The sequence below is a fragment of the Glandiceps talaboti genome, chromosome 1, assembly GCF_964340395.1.
Source record: "Glandiceps talaboti chromosome 1, keGlaTala1.1, whole genome shotgun sequence".
NCBI lineage: Eukaryota > Metazoa > Hemichordata > Enteropneusta > Spengelidae > Glandiceps > Glandiceps talaboti.
Window position 1 is genome coordinate 34,708,903 of NC_135549.1, and position 21,027 is coordinate 34,729,929.

The window sequence follows — 21,027 nt, forward strand, 5'->3', positions numbered from 1 at the left end:
ATGATTCTATCCTTGATATGCAAATTGGGGCTAAAACTGTCTTTTTGGTAAACAATCTTTAATTTCAAAACTACTGAGCAGATTTTGGGCTGAAATTTAAAGGGATGCATCTTAGGGTTTATAGATGAAGAAATATTAAGCACATAGTGATCTCATGAGTGATATGCAAATTAGGTGTACAAATGTGAATTTTGGTAAAAAATTTGTCTCAAAAAGTACTTGGTCAGTGAGAACTGAAACTTGGTGAGATGTTTCTAGAAGTGTTATTCTGCAGATTTTCTTCAAAATATTTTGACACAATTGGCCCTAGCAACCACGCCCATACCAACAGCAAAATGGTGGTGTATTTCACAAAAATAATAACGGGGATTAAAAGACAATTGAATAAACATTCCAAAAATGTATGTAGATTTGCCTAGCAACAAGACCACGCCCATATAAACAGCCAAATGATGACATATATTGCAAAGATAACAACAGGGATTAATAGACAATTGAATAATCCTACAAAAAATGTATGTAGATTTGCCTAGCAACAAGACCACGCCCATAGCAACAGCCAATAATCATGTATATCGCAATGATAACAGGAATTGATAGACAAATTAATAAACATTTTTAAAAATGTATAGAAATATGCCTAGCAACACGACCACGTCCATAGCAACATCCAAGTAATCACATATATTGTGAAGATGACAACATGGATTTATAGACAATTGAATAAGTATTCAGAAAATGTATGCAAATGTGCATAGCAACAACACCACGCCCATAGCAACAGCCAAATGATCACATATATTGCAAAGATAACAACAGGGATTAATAGATAATTGAATAAACATTCAAAAAGTGTATGTAAATTTGACTGGCAACAAGACCATGCCCATAGCAACAGTCAAATAATCATGTATATTGCAAAGATAACTATGGATTCATAGACAGGTGAATGAACATTGAAAAAATGTATGCAAATATGTCTATCAACATGACCATGCCCATAGCAACAGACAAATGATCATATATATTATTATTACAAGGATAACAGCAGGGTTAGGCAACTCGATATTCATTCACCAAATGACCACCTATACCTAGCATGGCTGACCACGTGGATAAATATTTTTTTTAAACTGTACAGTACAGTTGTGCTTCAGTGCCATTGACACTATTTTTCCATACATCAATTCACTAGGTATTTTTAAATCTGTATTCAAAGTTTCATGAAAATTGAACGGCAAATTTCTATATGAATGGCCTGTGAAGTCAACAATGTGTGTTTCAGATCTGTGGGCCTTGCAGGGACAGCAATCATTGGAAATTCATTTGACACATGTAACAAAGAGGAGAAAAATACTAATAAAAAAATACTCAGTTTCCAGGGATCTCCACCTATGTGAACGTCGTTGATATGCCTAGATTGCTATAAGCAGCTGACTTCATGTTTCTGATTGTAAACACGATTGCTTCAAAACAAAGTCACATGGCTGGAAAGCGCAGTGTGTTCTGGAAGTACTCAGAGCTTATGTTGAATGTCATAAAATGAAAAAAATTAGATCGACGAAATAGGATCCATCCAATTGTCTATTGACTTTCATTGCCTCACAGCAATTACCAAATGAAATATCATGTATAAAATAAATATCAATCACGATTTCAACGTCCAATATACCCCCTAGGTAAACCGGATTTCTTAAGCGGAGTCCACAATGCATTGTGGGTAGTGTCGTGATAAATCGAGAAAGAAAGAAAACTTATGTACCAGGTAAATTAAGAGTTCCAAGTGGGCCTCCTAGGCCCACTGGAACTAATAATGGTAAAAATGATATAATAATTATATATTATATATATGATATACCGGTACATGATAAAATATATCAAAATCATACATAAAGGAATTCTAATTATGCGGTGATCTCATCCCATAAACAATCAGCTGACAAGAGGGCTGAATAAAGAAGTGGATAAACAGTCTGAGAAATGGACATGAGTAATGAATAACAATGCCAAGCATCTAGACCATGCCTATAGCAACCGTGAAATGATGACATTGGTAACAGGGATGAAATGGCATATAGATAATCATTTTAAAAATAACACATAAAATGTAAAGTTGTCCTTACACGAGCTATTGGTGCTATGAATCACTATATTACATGGAACACTGACTTGCATATTGCACAATATTACAGATAAGCTCTCTGTATACATGTACTTTCCTTAACAGCATTTCTCCAGTTATCCATCTGGTGGTATTGCCATCCTGTTCAGTAGATGTGGTGAGGGTAAGGCTGGTTACTATACCCTCATCTATAAAGACAATCCAGAAATGACCTTGTTGGCCCAGTTTACTCCATCAGGTCATGGCACCATTTATCATGATAATGGCAAAGTCAAGTAAGTATTGACCAGATGATTTCAAGATTTAGGTAATAAGTTCAAAGATTGTGAAATGTATCTAAGTATATATTTTAAGAATTTATCATTTAGTGTTAGGTATTTATTTCTAGAAATGGAAATTAAGAAATATCAGGGTTTCCATTTAATTCTAGGATAAAAAATGCAGAGACTTCTGAAGTTGTTTAAAATTTACTCGGCCTGTACTTTTCTTGCTTTGGTTTTATTTTCACATTGAGGGAAATGTGAAAATGTCATGTACAAATGAAGTTTATTGACAGTGTTTTTCTTTTAAGTTTTAGTTAATCAAATTTGTAATTATTTCATTGCATTGAACTTTGTTGATTTAATTTAAGTAATAATATATTTGGTAATATTCCAAAGATATTGTACTACAGTCATACCATACCGGTAGTGTAGTTAGTAATACATTTGGTAATATTCCAAAGATATTGTACTACAGTCATACCATACCGGTAGTGTAGTTATATAAGTTCAATCACTTTGTGAAAGATAGATAATTCATTTACCATCTTCGGACATCAAGGATGGCAACCATATATTTTTTAATATTATTTTTTTGGGGGAATTTGTTTTTAGGTTTTTAGCAACTGAGAAGGGTGGTCACATGGCAGATACAGATGGAACAATTAACAAGAAATGGGAGTGGCCAGTTCCTCATCAGAAACTTCCAGTCACTATCATTATCCAATTGAATGAACAGATGATCTTTAGGTGCATCAATCATCAACAAATGCAAGTACTTTTCACTTGTCAAAAAGAAACAACCAAGTTCAACTTAGGAAGTATATATGGTGTGTCTGAACCAAAGACAGCTGAAGAGTGGGTAAGTTATGTCGGATATTGAGCTGCATGTACAAATACAAAATGTAATGTGCTTGTCAAAACAGATGTACAACACACTGAAGATTCAACGTTTTAGTTCCTTGGGACTACAACATTGAGGAGATAATATAGTTACATTTAGTTATAAACCTAATTCTGAATCCGTGTGTTTGAAACTTTTGACCAAGCTAATGAGAAGAACTTCATTTTGAAATTTTCCCTTGCAAATTAAGTTTGAGCATTATAATATTTATTAAGGCTGAAAAGTATGTTAATTGTGAAATTGAGATTGTTTGCTGGCATTCAAGTTTTGTCATTATTGCAAGATTGGATGTAGCGAACTGTGAACTCACTCCATGTATCTGTTATCTTGGACTATTGCAATGGTCTCCATCCATCCATCTGTCCATCCGTCCGTAATATGTCATTTCTCAGACAATGTCTGATTTCTTTCAAACCTGACACAAAATATCACATGGAACATTATGTACATCATTTTAAGTGACATATGCGAATTTGACTAATAATAATAACAATAATAATAATAATAATAATAATAATAATAATAATAATAATCTGATTACTTTGTAATTTTACCAGGGTATGCTAGCTACAGGTGAAACCTTCCAGTCCAAGGCAGCCAAGGAACTGTCCAAACCCCCACCACCAAAGAAGAAAACTGACAAAGACAAAAAATCACTCAGATTTAGTAGACTAAATAAGAACAAATCAAAGGAGTTACACTTGGCTGAACTTCAGAAAATACTGGAAATGCCTGACAAGAATGAGTATGACATCCCAGCTGAGAAAGAGTTAGCAAGACTACTTAGGAAAATCAAGTAAGCAATCATGGCTATAGCATCTGTATTTGTGTGGATTCACGGTTGTATTGTTTTGCAATTCAGCAAGTATGAAGCTATATTGTAGCAATTTGAAATATTAGGTTCATTTTATGTTTCACAGCAATTAGCACTGCCGAGTCCATTAGATATAGTAGTAATTCATCAAGTATTTTGTTTTTTCAATAGGAATCTGACTGAAGATTGGATGGAACACTACAGGATTGCTGTAGGTATTAGTTCACCACACCTCTTCCGAATGCAAAGTGCACCCAGGTTCCGCAAACATCGCAACATTCAGTCAGCCAAATCAGTTCCAGATGAGTTGCCATCTTCCAAAGACCCCCAGCAAAGGCCATACACATCTTCCCCTTTACCAGAACCCAAGGTTTCCATTAGAGCCCCCTCTGCCCCTCCAACTGCTGGATTTCACAATAGGAGACCCTTCAGCTCAGTATCCACTGCATCCAAGGCACACAGTCAGTCTTCTGAAAAGAAAAATGTGAGAATTGAAATTGATGGCATTCCAGCTGATTTCTCTAAATCTGGCACACCAGTGACTTTGTCAATAGTTAGTGGGTGAGTACATTCAAATCATTATGATATTTTGCAGTCTTTCTGTCATATAAATAACGCCATTTTGTTCCTCTGATTAAATGATGCAGTAACAATTGTATAATATATTATATATAATTGCTCATCGACTGGTATTCAAAATCTTGTGATAAAGTAACACTTGTATAATATATTATAAAAATTATATAATTGCACATTAGCTGATATTTGTAATCACATGATAAAGTAACAGTTGCATAATATATTATATATACCGGTAATTGCACATCAGGCCAGAAAAAATAAACAAGTGACCTATCGGTCAGAATAGCTCTGCTGTGTTTTTTATTTTTTGTTAGCACAACTGAACAGAGGTTCAGTAGTGCTATAGGCATTGTCCGGCGTCTCTGTCTGTCTGTCTGTCTGTGTGTGTGTGTGTGTGTGTGTGTGTGTGTGTGTGTGTGTGTGTAAACAACTTAAAGTCAAAAACCGCTGAACCAATTGCCATGATATTTGGTGGGTCCATTACCTTGGGTGTCTAGTTGGGAAATTGTTCAAATGAAAATGATCGCATCAGAAATGTGCATTTCACATTTCAAAATGTGATTTGTTGTATTACAGCATGCGTTGACTTCAGTTTGGAAATGAAAAATTCTTGTTTTATTGATGCAATGAAATCATTAAATCTTTTTATGGGCTACTTCATATATTAGTGTCAATGGTGTAAAGATTAACATCTGTTTAAGGTTGCTTGGCAACCTAGGGCTGTTTTTATCACATCTGAATTAAATCTTAGACACTATGATTAAAACAGGTTCATATAAATGCACAATCCTTAGGCATTCAAAAAAAAACTGAGTTTGTACAAAGAATAAGAAGTCACACATTTTATGGGGAAAGAAAAATAGAGTCATATCAAGACCTCCATGATCATACTGTGTTTGGCAGGTTAAATTTCCTGCATGTACCGATTGCCATGATATTTGATGGGTGTATTACCTTGGGTGTCTAGTTGGGAAATTGATCAAATCAAATGATCTTAGCACCGGTGTGTGATTTGGGTCGAAAAATGTAATTTTTGGTCAAAAAACTTACAGTTACTCAAAAATTATTGGGCAGATCGGTCTGAAATTTGGTGGGAACATTCTTAGGGGTGTATAGCATTCAAAATATGTTTGCAAATGTGCCTAGCAACAAGACCACGCCCATAGCAACAGCAAAACTGAGGTATTTCACGAAGATAACCACTGGGATTAAAAGACAATTGAATAAGCATTCAAAAAATGTATGTAAATTTGCCTAGTAACAAGACCACGCCCATAGCAACAGCCAAGTCATCTCATATATTACAAAGATAACAACAGGAATTGATAGACAAATGAATAAGCATTCAAAAATGTATGCAAATATGCCTAGCAACAAGACCACACCCATAGCAACAGCCAAATGATCAGATATATTGCAAAGATAACAGGGATTAATAGATAATTGAATGAACATTCCAAAAATGTATGTAAATTTGCATAGCAACAAGGCCACACCCATAGCAACAGCCAATCAGTGATGTATTTCACAAAGATAACTGTGGGGATGGATAGACAATTGAATAAACAAAACATTAAAAAAATGTATGTTATTTGCCTAGCAACACGACCACGCCCATAGCAACAACCAAATAATCATGTATATTGCAAAGATAACAATAGGAATTGATAGACAAATGAATAACCATTCAAAAAAATGTATGCAAATATGGCTAGCAACATGACCACGCACATAGCAACAGCCAAACGATCACATATTTTGCGAAGATAACACAGACACATTCAAAAAATGTATGCAAATGTGCCTAGCAACAAGACCACGCCCATAGCAACAGCCAAGTGATCACATATATTGCAAAGATAACAGGGATAAATAGACAAATGAATGTATGGATAATCATTCAGCAAATGAACGCCTATATCTAGCATGGATCAGCATATGGGAAAACATTTTTAAAAACTGTACAGTTGTGCTACAACGCCATTGGCGCTATTTTTTTTGGTAACATGTAAAAGTGGTTCAGTTTTTCAGCTCATCACTATGCAGTCTGTAATAAAGTGGTTAGTGGTTTCATATGATGACTCACTATAAAACACATTTCACACAGAAAGTTGGTAAAATATTGTACTTTTATATTATAGTCACCATTTTACAAAAAATCTATTGTTATGAAAAATACACAAAATCTCACAAAAATAAATCCTGGGAAATGCACAAAAAAACACACAAAAAAGGATTTTTGATGTTGGCTATAAATAATTCCAGTGTCTTACATCTTTTAACCGTGGAAAATTTTAATGATGAATGAAATAAACTAGGGATCTAAAATAATTTTGAGGCAATTCGAATTTCAAGTTTCTAACAAATTTACCAAAAACATCGTCCATAATTGTCAACAACATTCAACTTGTAGTACACATAACATCGTCCGATATTTTAATTTAATAGTCTATGGACCTGCTTGCAGGTGGTGCACATATTTTATTAGTCCTGCTTGCATATGGAACAAGTCGACCCCTCGGTGTTGAGGGTCATGTCACTAATATAGACCTGCGCCCATCTGCAAGCAGGACTAGCATTTCGTACGTAAGCTGGACTAAATTTATTCGAGTGTTCAAAGCTCAATGTGACATGTACATCGTGTAAATTGGAATTGTAGACCTACTAATCTCGGCAAAAATAAATATTTCGCTAATCATAACTGAAAAGGTCTTGTCTGAAAAATTTTCAATCTCAATGACAGAGATGCAGAGTGCTAGCGTCTTCCAACGGTACGTCATATGCGTCAAGTGAAAGGTACTAGGTCATCTACCGTCTCCTGAATAGCTGTCCCTCGCTTTTGAGCTGCTACATTCATCGACTAAAATAAACCATTATTACGTAGAAGACATCACAAAATACTATTAACTTTTTATCATTCGTTTTTGAAAATTCACAATGTTTCACCATTAAAATGATTTTTAAAAAGCAACAAGACATCACATCGCCAGCTTTTAACGAAAAATTGAAACGAAAGTCTGGACTGCAATATTCTCATGACTACTTTTTTTTCCATATATGGTAAGGCTCATTAGCGAAAGAACTTTGACCTCGACTGTACTCGTTTCTATGCTGCCACATGACCACATCGGCAATTTTGATGTGGCGATTTTGCCACCAATATTGATCGCACAAAATCAAAACTCTGTAAACGAACTACAAAGTACTTTCCTTTTCAAAATGTGGTAATTTTAGAATGAGTATTATCGTTTTTATTGACGACTGACTCTGTCAAAAATCGTCCCCTACAGTGACAGCATACACTTTCAGGCTAGGCAACTTCATGACTTTGTCGAGAGCATATATACCTACTGGAATGAACCATTCACAATGTTTCACCATTAAAATGGTGGTATGAGGGCGTTCTTCATGGAGCAGTACGTCTTTTGCAGTTGCTCCATAGTATTGGCATTCTTTTGCTGATTTTTGCGATCAGAAACAGCAAACAAGCATTTATTGACATGAGATGTGAAGCTTGTAACACCAAGAAGGGAGTGAACATATGTCAGGGTAATTTAATGCTCTGTAGTAACTGCAACACGAAGCGTTTCAGAAAACCTACAACTCGAAGTGTTAATACTGCACTGGACAAGATGGCAGCTACCAGTGACAGTGTCGTATCTGGAATCAGTTAAGACGAGAGGATTCAACACCTGTTACAGCCGATCATCATACAGCTGTCCAAAATACAAACCGACCTACAAGACGTCAGAGAACAACAAACCCAGTTGAATAATTCAATGGCTTTTTTCAACGCCAATACGAAGAAATGAAAAATCGTATAGACACTATATCCCCTATTTATAAGAAAGGTGCTACTGATGACCCTGGTAATTATAGACCTATCTCAATTCTGCCCCTTTTAAGTAAAGTCATAGAACAAATTATCACTCGACTAACTAGTTTTTTGGGAAAATCAGAATATTCTTTATGAACACCAGTATGCATTTAGGAAAAACTACAGCACAAAACTCTCTCTTATCAATCTTATAGACCACATTTTAGTTTGCTCCTCACCATGGAAGTATCACTAACTAAGTTTTTCGCTTCTGATCTACCATAATTATTCATCAGAGATTTGCCTTCAATTACATTTTTCCCTAGCTCTCGTTCTCTTTTAGGTTGTGTTTCCTTCCGTTGAAATTTCAAAATTTCCTCTCTTTCGCTTTCAAATTCTCTTCTCATTTGCTCTCTTTCCCTTTCCAATTCCCCTTTCCTTTGTTCTCATTCTCTTTGATATGTTATTCTACGTGCCTCAATCTCTCTTTCATATACAAACTTTGCCCATTCTATATCCGGACATGAATAGATTTGCAAGCGTTGCTCAAAGTTAAACTTATCTAACTGAAAAGCCCTTTCAGCCTCCCATTCCCAAAAGTCCATCTCTTTCATCCAAAATTCATGCTCTTTTTGCAGTCGTTCAGTCTTTTGTTCGTGTTCTCTTTGCTCTTGTTAACTATTACTCATTATTTTCATTTTTTCCAATTCAAATAATTGTTTGGCACTTAATTGTGGGCCAGTAGCTTGTGAATACCCACTGTATAAACTCTTGAATCTGTCAAATTCCCACTTCTTAACTTCATGTTACTACAGTTACAATAAACAACACAATACAACACAAAATATAAAATATACACGTCAAATTGATTGTCAACCAAATTGTGATCACTCACCACATCTGGTTCGTTGCCACCAATTTGTTCCTATTGACTTCACCAACGTTTTCCATCACCACCAATACTGCAACCTGTGAAGTGACCCAGTTTCTCTCTGGTGGTCCCGCAGACTAATATGCACCATATGTTTCGTGTCAGCACCAGTACTGCAGCCTGTGAAGTGACCCAGTTTCCTCTGGGTACTGCCGAAGTACCAGTTGTGTCAAACAGCACCAGTACTGCAATCACCATCACCCGATTCAGTTTCTCTCTGGTGGTCCCACAGACCAATATACACTACACATTTAAATTTCCTGTCAGCTCCAGTACTGCAACCTGTGAAGTGACCAAGTTTCCTCTGGCTACTGCCGAAGTACCTGTTGTGTCAAACAGCACCAGTACTGCAATCACTGTCACCCGATTCAGTTTCCGTCTGGCTCTCTCACTGACCAATTTTACTTCTCAGTACTGCTTGCTTCCCATGCTGTTATACACTGAAGACTGTCCAACCACTGCTTCATCCAAATAGTCCAGGTGCTAGTTAGCTTGTAGATCCCACAAACCGCTGCCACCATGTAATAAAGTTGAGGAGTAGGTAGTTGTTGTTCTACTCCGGATCTTAACTATCAATCATTATCGAACAGTCAGTTACACAGGGTGGGATGACAACTCTCGCAGCATACAGCAAAGACTCTAGCACAACAGCTTTTCACTGGAAGGAGACTTGATTTATTATTCCACCTGAACTCTAAATCCAAATCTAACATTTCACATGAAAATACAAGTATTTAAAATATAAAACTAGTAAGGATCTCTAACACCTCCATAAATAGTCAGCAGGCTACTCATTGGATAGTCATCATCACATGATCACTCTAACTATTATGATTGGATCTGCATATTAAATTATGTAAATCTGCTCTAGTGTTAATATCTAATATCTCTATTATTTGGGATGTTTGTCAAGACCTATCCCATTGACGTCACCACAAGGTGTCATTCACGATAAGTACACTTCCTATATTAGAGCGCTCTAAATACTAGTATCTCCAGTGTGAAGCCCCTGTATGTACCAAGGGATTATAACATGTTAATTCTCTGATAGGGGCTTCACACTGGAGATACTAGTATTTAGAGCGCTCTAAAGCCATGTTCTCACTAGTGCAACGACGTTGTCGTAATGCAACGTTGTTTGATCGGTAAACACCGACGGATTAACTCTTAATCCGTACTGGCGTCCACACGCAGTCATTTAGGTCGTTGTTTTGGGAGAATCGCCGGCGTAACACGCCCTATACGGATCAATATATGTATATGTTACAACGCATGGTAAACAAGAATGGCGGATGTGCAGCATCTAACAGCAGCGTGCCTCTTGTTGCTTCACCTTCATATGCGATCAAGACATGTCCAACGCTTTAGTCGTCGACTTCTGGATCATGTTCATGAACAAGAGTTGCTTCCTTTGGTCACTAATGGGTATACAAGGATTTTTTAATGACGCCGTAGGCGATCGACCATGCGTTTCATGTTCATGCTGTTTGGCTTTCTGAACAATGCTTTAACGCCAGTGAATAGAGCTTATATGATAATGATAGGAGTCGCACGTTGTTCTGCCATCCCATCTGTATCAGTCTTTGGCCTTGTGAACACTGATCAGAAATAAAGGTCAGAGGTGGTTATATAGACGAATGTCGTCGCGAGAGGACGTTTACGCCGTCGTCAAAGCGTTCACACGCTACGTTTGGAGGAATTTGCGTCGGCGCACCGTTGCAGGTCCAGCTGTTTACGCCGGCGTTAATCTCCGCCATTGTAGCAACGTTGTCAACTGTTCTGACACGTTTTTTCCGACGGTGTTGACATAAATTGATATAAACAACGTTGTCGACACCGTCGAAAAGGCTCTAGTGAGAACGACCCTTAAGTGATTAAAGATTATCAGTATTAACAGTTCCTTATTTAGTCTACTGTCACACATGCTTTGTGAGACGATGGACAAGGCGTAGCATTCCATTTAAACAATGGACCTTACCTGTCATAAGATTGGACATTTCCTAACCCCGACATTAATATTATGGAGCCTTCAAGACCCAAGAAATGTTCAGAGGTACCCCAATCCCTATATCAAAATCACAACAACCTCTACAATTATTGCAGCTCCTTTATCAAAAATGGCTGACTTCCATCAACACAATGATTATATTATTTATGTTGCTGATAAGTTTTTTTACGTAGTACATGTAACCCATATGGACAATATTTTTCCTGCTCAAATAAGAACTGTTTCAACCTATTCCACTTCGATATAAACAGAGTCCATGGATAAAATACACATGTACTACTTCCTATATAGTACTGGCTAGGAAACGCATAATATGAACCGTATAGTAAACCTGAGAATAATCCCAAGTCCCTAAAATCCGCAAAATGTTGTCACAATATTTTGTTTACTACTTACAGTAACTGGTCTATATTTGTGTATCATAGTAAAAATACTTGGAATTAATGGCCAAACAAACCAGACATTACGGTGGACATGAATATTGAATCAAGAAAATCAAACAAAAAAAACGTGGCCAGTGACACAGTGCATACTGGTACATAGACAATAGTGGGGTCACACTGGGTCGTTGTAACTATATTAACCAATGAAAATTCTAAACGTCATGGATAAATAATTGCATATTGAAATTTATTTACGGAGATTCAGGTTTTTAGACCACATGGCTTTTGACATGATATTGTCAGCTAAATTTGGCAACACAGAAAGTAACGTAAAACATGCTGTCTAAAGTTAAGAAATTTGCTGATGACACCAAGCTGTACCGCCCAGTTTATTATGGAAATGACACCAACACATTACAAACAGATTTGGACAAATTGTACAAGTGGTCACAAGATTGGCAAATGAGATTTAATATCAAGAAATGTAAATCAATGCATATTGGTACAAATAACCCATCAAACGTCTATCAGATGAACAGCATACCACTACAACATACTGAAGAAGAGAAAGATCTTGGTGTAATACGTACTCCACTCAAATCTGAAACCTTCTACTCACTGCTTCGAGTCAGTGAAAAAAGCAAACAACATGTTGGGAATTATCGAGAACTATATACAATAGAAAGACATCATTAAGTGCCTGTACAAGTAATTAGTGAGACCTAGACTAGAATACTGTGTACATGCATGGTCACCATGGCTACAAAAAGATATTACCACATTGGAGAACAATGTACCTGTAGTCTCTACTATATATTAACATTTTTGAGTTATATGGTATGATTGTTCACTACAAATATGACTTCCATTGAGTAACAAATAGTGATATGAGCACCAACAATAATGCATTGCATGTGTAAGTTTATCTGGTTCTGCATTATCTATAGACATGATCTAAAAGACTTTAGCCACATATAATTGCTATAAAGTGTCTGCAATATGTCAGTAATAGCTTAGTTTAGATAGTCTACTCATGCACTATTGCCAATGTGATTGATTTGATTGATTGTAACCGTAAAACGGAAGTGACCAATACCTAGAGTGAGCGCACCACCATGCAGCGGCAAAACATTTCAAAATTGCGTTTATATTGTAATGACCTGTGTACATGAATACAGAGAGTTAATTGTTCATCTTTCATTACAATGACCTGTGTACTGTCTAAAACATAAAGACTAGTACATGAATACAGAGATTTAATATGCATCGATGCAGAATCTTCAGGAGATTGAGGAAATGATTTCACATTTTAGGAAAGACACTTGGCATAAAGATAATAAAGTATATTTTTCCCAGGTTTAAAAATTTGTAAATGATAGCCACATCACTCTTGACATAATCCATGTTTACTTTCAGATCTGTATCTGGCAGTTCAAATTATAATCACCTATTGTAATTACAATCCGCATGATATGGAGTTTGTTGAGGAACACTTTCATTTTTAGCACAACCTGAACTGATAATGTTCAGTAGTGCTATAGGCATGGCAAAGTGTCTGTCTGTCTGTCTGTGGATGAATCAAAAACAGCCAGACCGATTGCCTTGGTATTTGGTGGGGACATTACTTGTGGTGTCTAGTTGGGAAAGTGTTCAAATCAAAGTGATTGCATCACAGGTATGTGATTTGGGTAACAAAATGTCATTTTTATCAAAAACTTTAAACTCGAAAACTATCAGGCATAATGTATTAGTCTGATATTTGGTGGAGACATTCTTAGGGGTTTGTAAATTAAGATTTGTTCATGACATGATTCCATCAGTAATATGCAAATTAGGGCTAATGATGTGTCATTTTGGTCAAAAATCTTTAATTCCAAAACCACTGAGTAGATTGGGCGAAATTTAATGGGGATGCATCTGGGAGTGTATAGATGATGTGTCTCAAAAAGTGCTTAGTCAATGAGACTGAAATTTGGTGAGATGTTTCTAGAAGTGATATTCTGCACATTTTGTTCAAAACATTTTGACACAAGTGGCCCTTGCAACCATGACCACGCCCTTAGCAACAACCAAATGCCAGTATATTTTGCTAAAAAACAATATCATCTGGTAGGTGAGTAAACGTTCCAAAATGTATGCAAATATCCCTAGGAACCATAACCATGCCGATAGCAACAGCCCAACAATTGTGTATATCACAAAGATAACAACAGGGATTCTTAGACAAGTGAACAAACATTCATGAATAAAGTGTATGCAAATGTACCTTGCAACAAGACCATGCCCATAGCAACATCCAAATGATCGCGTATGTTGCAAAGATAACAACAGGGATTAATAGACAACTGAATAAATGTTTCAAAAATGTACCATATGTAAATGTGCCTAGCAACAAGACCACACCCATACCAACAGCCAAATGATCATGCATATTGCAAAGATAACAGGGATTAGACAAATGAATGAACATTCAAAAAAATTTAGGGAAATATACCTATCAACAAGACCACGCCCATAGCAACAGCTATATGATAATGTATATCACAAAGATATCATCAGGGATTCATAGACAAATGAACAAACATTCAAAAAATGTATGGAAATATGTCTAGCAACATCACCACGCCCATAGCAACAGCCAAATAATGGTGTATATTGCAAAGATAACAACAGGGTTGGATAGACAACTGGATAATCATTCAGCAAATGAACACCTATACCTAGTATGGATCAGAATGTGGGTAAACATTTTTAAAAAAGTGTACAGTTGTCCTACAACAGCAATTGGCGCTATTTTTTGGGTACAACATTTGATGACTTATTAAAATTAGGATGCAAATGTTTCTAGTCAAGTGTTTCTTTAGTACAACTGAAATGACAGCTATAATTTTGTTAGCAATATACATTATACATTATAACTATTTAAAATGTTATGAATCATACATGTATGATACTGAAATAACAGTAATTATAATATACATAAAGACATGTACACAATTTCTTGATTTTCCTTTCTTCATAAGCAAAACCATAATAAAACATGTTGCATAACGTGTGGGAATTCTAAGTTCTTACACACTGTGGGTAAGGTGATCATATTCAGTAATTCTCATAGCTGTTTGTGTCTTGTCTCCCCCCTTTTCCATCCCTTTATGTTATGTATTGCATGACAAATCTTGGATGTTATAATTGTAAGTAATTTTTTTATCCTTGTGCTGTTTTTAAAATAACTGTCCCTATAACCACTACACCATGCTAATTGTAAAAATTTGCACTAAATTAACAAGTGTATAGCACATACATGTAGCATGTATCTAGATAGCATGTTATCAATAACAATGTCACTGCATACAGCACACATAACATACACCACACTTACAGAAAACATGGCAATTTAACATACACTACACTTACAGAAAACATGGCAATTTAACATACACTACACTTACAGAAAACATGGCAATTTAACATACACTGCACTTACAGAAAACATGGCAATTTAACATACACTGCACTTACAGAAAACATGGCAATTTAACATACACTACACTTACAGAAAACATGGCAATTTAACATACACCACACTTACAGAAAACATGGCAATTTAACATACACTACACTTACAGAAAACATGGCAATTTAACATACACTACACTTACAGAAAACATGGCAATTTAACATACACCGCACTTACAGAAAACATGGCAATTTAACATACACTGCACTTACAGAAAACATGGCAATTTAACATACACTGCACTTACAGAAAACATGGCAATTTAACATACACCACACTTACAGAAAACATGGCAATTTAACATACACCACACTTACAGAAAACATGGCAATTTAACATACACCACACTTACAGAAAACATGGCAATTTAACATACACTACACTTACAGAAAACATGGCAATTTAACATACACCACACTTACAGAAAACATGGCAATTTAACATACACTGCACTTACAGAAAACATGGCAATTTAACATACACTACACTTACAGAAAACATGGCAATTTAACATACACTGCACTTACAGAAAACATGGCAATTTAACATACACTACACTTACAGAAAACATGGCAATTTAACATACACTGCACTTACAGAAAACATGGCAATTTAACATACACTACACTTACAGAAAACATGGCAATGTAACATACACTGCACTTACAGAAAACATGGCAATTTAACATACACCACACTTACAGAAAACATGGCAATTTAACATACACCACACTTACAGAAAACATGGCAATTTAACATACACTGCACTTACAGAAAACATGGCAATGTAACATTCACTGCACTTACAGAAAACATGGCAATTTAACATACACTACACTTACAGAAAACATGGCAATTTAACATACACTGCACTTACAGAAAACATGGCAATTTAACATACACCACACTTACAGAAAACATGGCAATTTAACATACACTGCACTTACAGAAAACATGGCAATTTAACATACACTACACTTACAGAAAACATGGCAATTTAACATACACTACACTTACAGAAAACATGGCAATTTAACATACACTGCACTTACAGAAAACATGGCAATTTAACATACACCACACTTACAGAAAACATGGCAATTTAACATACACCACACTTACAGAAAACATGGCAATTTAACATACACCACACTTACAGAAAACATGGCAATTTAACATACACTGCACTTACAGAAAACATGGCAATTTAACATACACCACACTTACAGAAAACATGGCAATTTAACATACACCATGACACTTACAGAAAACATGGCAATTTAACATACACTGCACTTACAGAAAACATGGCAATTTAACATACACCATGACACTTACAGAAAACATGGCAATTTAACATACACTGCACTTACAGAAAAAATGGCAATTTAACATACACCACACTTACAGAAAACATGGCAATTTAACATACACTACACTTACAGAAAACATGGCAATGTAACATACACTGCACTTACAGAAAACATGGCAATTTAACATACACTGCACTTACAGAAAACATGGCAATGTAACATACACTACACTTACAGAAAACATGGCAATTTAACATACACTGCACTTACAGAAAACATGGCAATGTAACATACACTACACTTACAGAAAACATGGCAATGTAACATACACTGCACTTACAGAAAACATGGCAATTTAACATACACTACACTTACAGAAAACATGGCAATTTAACATACACTACACTTACAGAAAACATGGCAATTTAACATACACTACACTTACAGAAAACATGGCAATGTAACATACACTGCACTTACAGAAAACATGGCAATTTAACATACACTACACTTACAGAAAACATGGCAATTTAACATACACCACACTTACAGAAAACATGGCAATTTAACATACACCACACTTACAGAAAACATGGCAATGTAACATACACTGCACTTACAGAAAACATGGCAATTTAACATACACTGCACTTACAGAAAACATGGCAATTTAACATACACCACACTTACAGAAAACATGGCAATGTATCATACACCACACTTACAGAAAACATGGCAATTTAACATACACCACACTTACAGAAAACATGGCAATTTAACATACACTGCACTTACAGAAAACATGGCAATTTAACATACACTACACTTACAGAAAACATGGCAATTTAACATACACTGCACTTACAGAAAACATGGCAATTTAACATACACTGCACTTACAGAAAACATGGCAATTTAACATACACCACACTTACAGAAAACATGGCAATTTAACATACACTACACTTACAGAAAACATGGCAATGTAACATACACTGCACTTACAGAAAACATGGCAATTTAACATACACTGCACTTACAGAAAACATGGCAATGTAACATACACTACACTTACAGAAAACATGGCAATTTAACATACACTGCACTTACAGAAAACATGGCAATGTAACATACACTACACTTACAGAAAACATGGCAATGTAACATACACTGCACTTACAGAAAACATGGCAATTTAACATACACTACACTTACAGAAAACATGGCAATTTAACATACACTACACTTACAGAAAACATGGCAATTTAACATACACTACACTTACAGAAAACATGGCAATGTAACATACACTGCACTTACAGAAAACATGGCAATTTAACATACACTACACTTACAGAAAACATGGCAATTTAACATACACCACACTTACAGAAAACATGGCAATTTAACATACACCACACTTACAGAAAACATGGCAATGTAACATAAACTGCACTTACAGAAAACATGGCAATTTAACATACACTGCACTTACAGAAAACATGGCAATTTAACATACACCACACTTACAGAAAACATGGCAATGTATCATACACCACACTTACAGAAAACATGGCAATTTAACATACACCACACTTACAGAAAACATGGCAATTTAACATACACTGCACTTACAGAAAACATGGCAATTTAACATACACTACACTTACAGAAAACATGGCAATTTAACATACACTGCACTTACAGAAAACATGGCAATTTAACATACACTGCACTTACAGAAAACATGGCAATTTAACATACACCACACTTACAGAAAACATGGCAATGTAACATACACCACACTTACAGAAAACATGGCAATTTAACATACACCACACTTACAGAAAACATGGCAATTTAACATACACTGCACTTACAGAAAACATGGCAATTTAACATACACCACACTTACAGAAAACATGGCAATTTAACATACACTGCACTTACAGAAAACATGGCAATTTAACATACACTGCACTTACAGAAAACATGGCAATTTAACATACACCACACTTACAGAAAACATGGCAATTTAACATACACCACTTACAGAAAACATGGCAATTTAACATACACCACACTTACAGAAAACATGGCAATTTAACATACACCACACTTACAGAAAACATGGCAATTTAACATACACCACACTTACAGAAAACATGGCAATTTAACATACACCATGACACTTACAGAAAACATGGCAATTTAACATACACTGCACTTACAGAAAACATGGCAATTTAACATACACTACACTTACAGAAAACATGGCAATTTAACATACACCATGACACTTACAGAAAACATGGCAATTTAACATACACTACACTTACAGAAAACATGGCAATTTAACATACACTACACTTACAGAAAACATGGCAATGTAACATACACTACACTTACAGAAAACATGGCAATGTAACATACACTGCACTTACAGAAAACATGGCAATTTAACATACACCACACTTACAGAAAACATGGCAATTTAACATACACTGCACTTACAGAAAACATGGCAATTTAACATACACTACACTTACAGAAAACATGGCAATTTAACATACACCACACTTACAGAAAACATGGCAATTTAACATACACCACACTTACAGAAAACATGGCAATTTAACATACACCACACTTACAGAAAACATGGCAATGTAACATACACCACACTTACAGAAAACATGGCAATTTAACATACACTACACTTACAGAAAACATGGCAATTTAACATACACTGCACTTACAGAAAACATGGCAATTTAACATACACCACACTTACAGAAAACATGGCAATTTAACATACACTGCACTTACAGAAAACATGGCAATTTAACATACACTACACTTACAGAAAACATGGCAATTTAACATACACCACACTTACAGAAAACATGGCAATTTAACATACACCACACTTACAGAAAACATGGCAATTTAACATACACTGCACTTACAGAAAACATGGCAATTTAACATACACCATGACACTTACAGAAAACATGGCAATTTAACATACACTACACTTACAGAAAACATGGCAATTTAACATACACTACACTTACAGAAAACATGGCAATTTAACATTCACTGCACTTACAGAAAACATGGCAATTTAACATACACCACACTTACAGAAAACATGGCAATTTAACATACACCACACTTACAGAAAACATGGCAATGTAACATACACCGCAGTGCACTTACAGAAAACATGGCAATTTAACATACACCACACTTACAGAAAACATGGCAATTTAACATACACCACACTTACAGAAAACATGGCAATTTAACATACACTACACTTACAGAAAACATGGCAATGTAACATACACTGCACTTACAGAAAACATGGCAATTTAACATACACTGCACTTACAGAAAACATGGCAATTTAACATACACTGCACTTACAGAAAACATGGCAATTTAACATACACTGCACTTACAGAAAACCTGGCAATTTAACATACACCACACTTACAGAAAACATGGCAATTTAACATACACCACACTTACAGAAAACATGGCAATGTAACATACACCACACTTACAGAAAACATGGCAATTTAACATACACCACACTTACAGAAAACATGGCAATTTAACATACACCACACTTACAGAAAACATGGCAATTTAACATACACTACACTTACAGAAAACATGGCAATTTAACATACACTGCACTTACAGAAAACATGGCAATTTAACATACACTGCACTTACAGAAAACATGGCAATTTAACATACACCACACTTACAGAAAACATGGCAATTTAACATACACTGCACTTACAGAAAACATGGCAATGTAACATACACTACACTTACAGAAAACATGGCAATGTAACATACACTGCACTTACAGAAAACATGGCAATTTAACATACACCACACTTACAGAAAACATGGCAATGTAACATACACTGCACTTACAGAAAACATGGCAATTTAACATACACCACACTTACAGAAAACATTGCAATTTAACATACACCACACTTACAGAAAACATGGCAATGTAACATACACTGCACTTACAGAAAACATGGCAATTTAACATACACCACACTTACAGAAAACATGGCAATTTAACATACACCACACTTACAGAAAACATGGCAATGTAACATACACTGCACTTACAGAAAACATGGCAATTTAACATACACTGCACTTACAGAAAACATGGCAATTTAACATACACTGCACTTACAGAAAACATGGCAATTTAACATACACTGCACTTACAGAAAACATGGCAATTTAACATACACTGCACTTACAGAAAACCTGGCAATTTAACATACACCACACTTACAGAAAACATGGCAATTTAACATACACCACACTTA

At 35.5% G+C, this 21,027-nt stretch overlaps 1 protein-coding gene across 4 annotated transcripts in view; it reads left to right on the forward strand.

Annotated features, from left to right (window-relative positions):
• Window positions 1-21,027, forward strand: part of LOC144453994 (uncharacterized) — a 111,543-nt gene that overhangs the window by 42,150 nt on the left and 48,366 nt on the right. For all 4 annotated transcript variants that reach the window (XM_078145401.1, XM_078145384.1, XM_078145410.1 and 1 more), the window contains 4 exons: window positions 2,239-2,397; window positions 2,998-3,244; window positions 3,844-4,082; window positions 4,272-4,661. In XM_078145401.1, coding sequence (XP_078001527.1) covers window positions 2,239-2,397; window positions 2,998-3,244; window positions 3,844-4,082; window positions 4,272-4,661 — 1,035 coding nt within the window. The remainder of the gene's footprint in view (window positions 1-2,238; window positions 2,398-2,997; window positions 3,245-3,843; window positions 4,083-4,271; window positions 4,662-21,027) is intronic.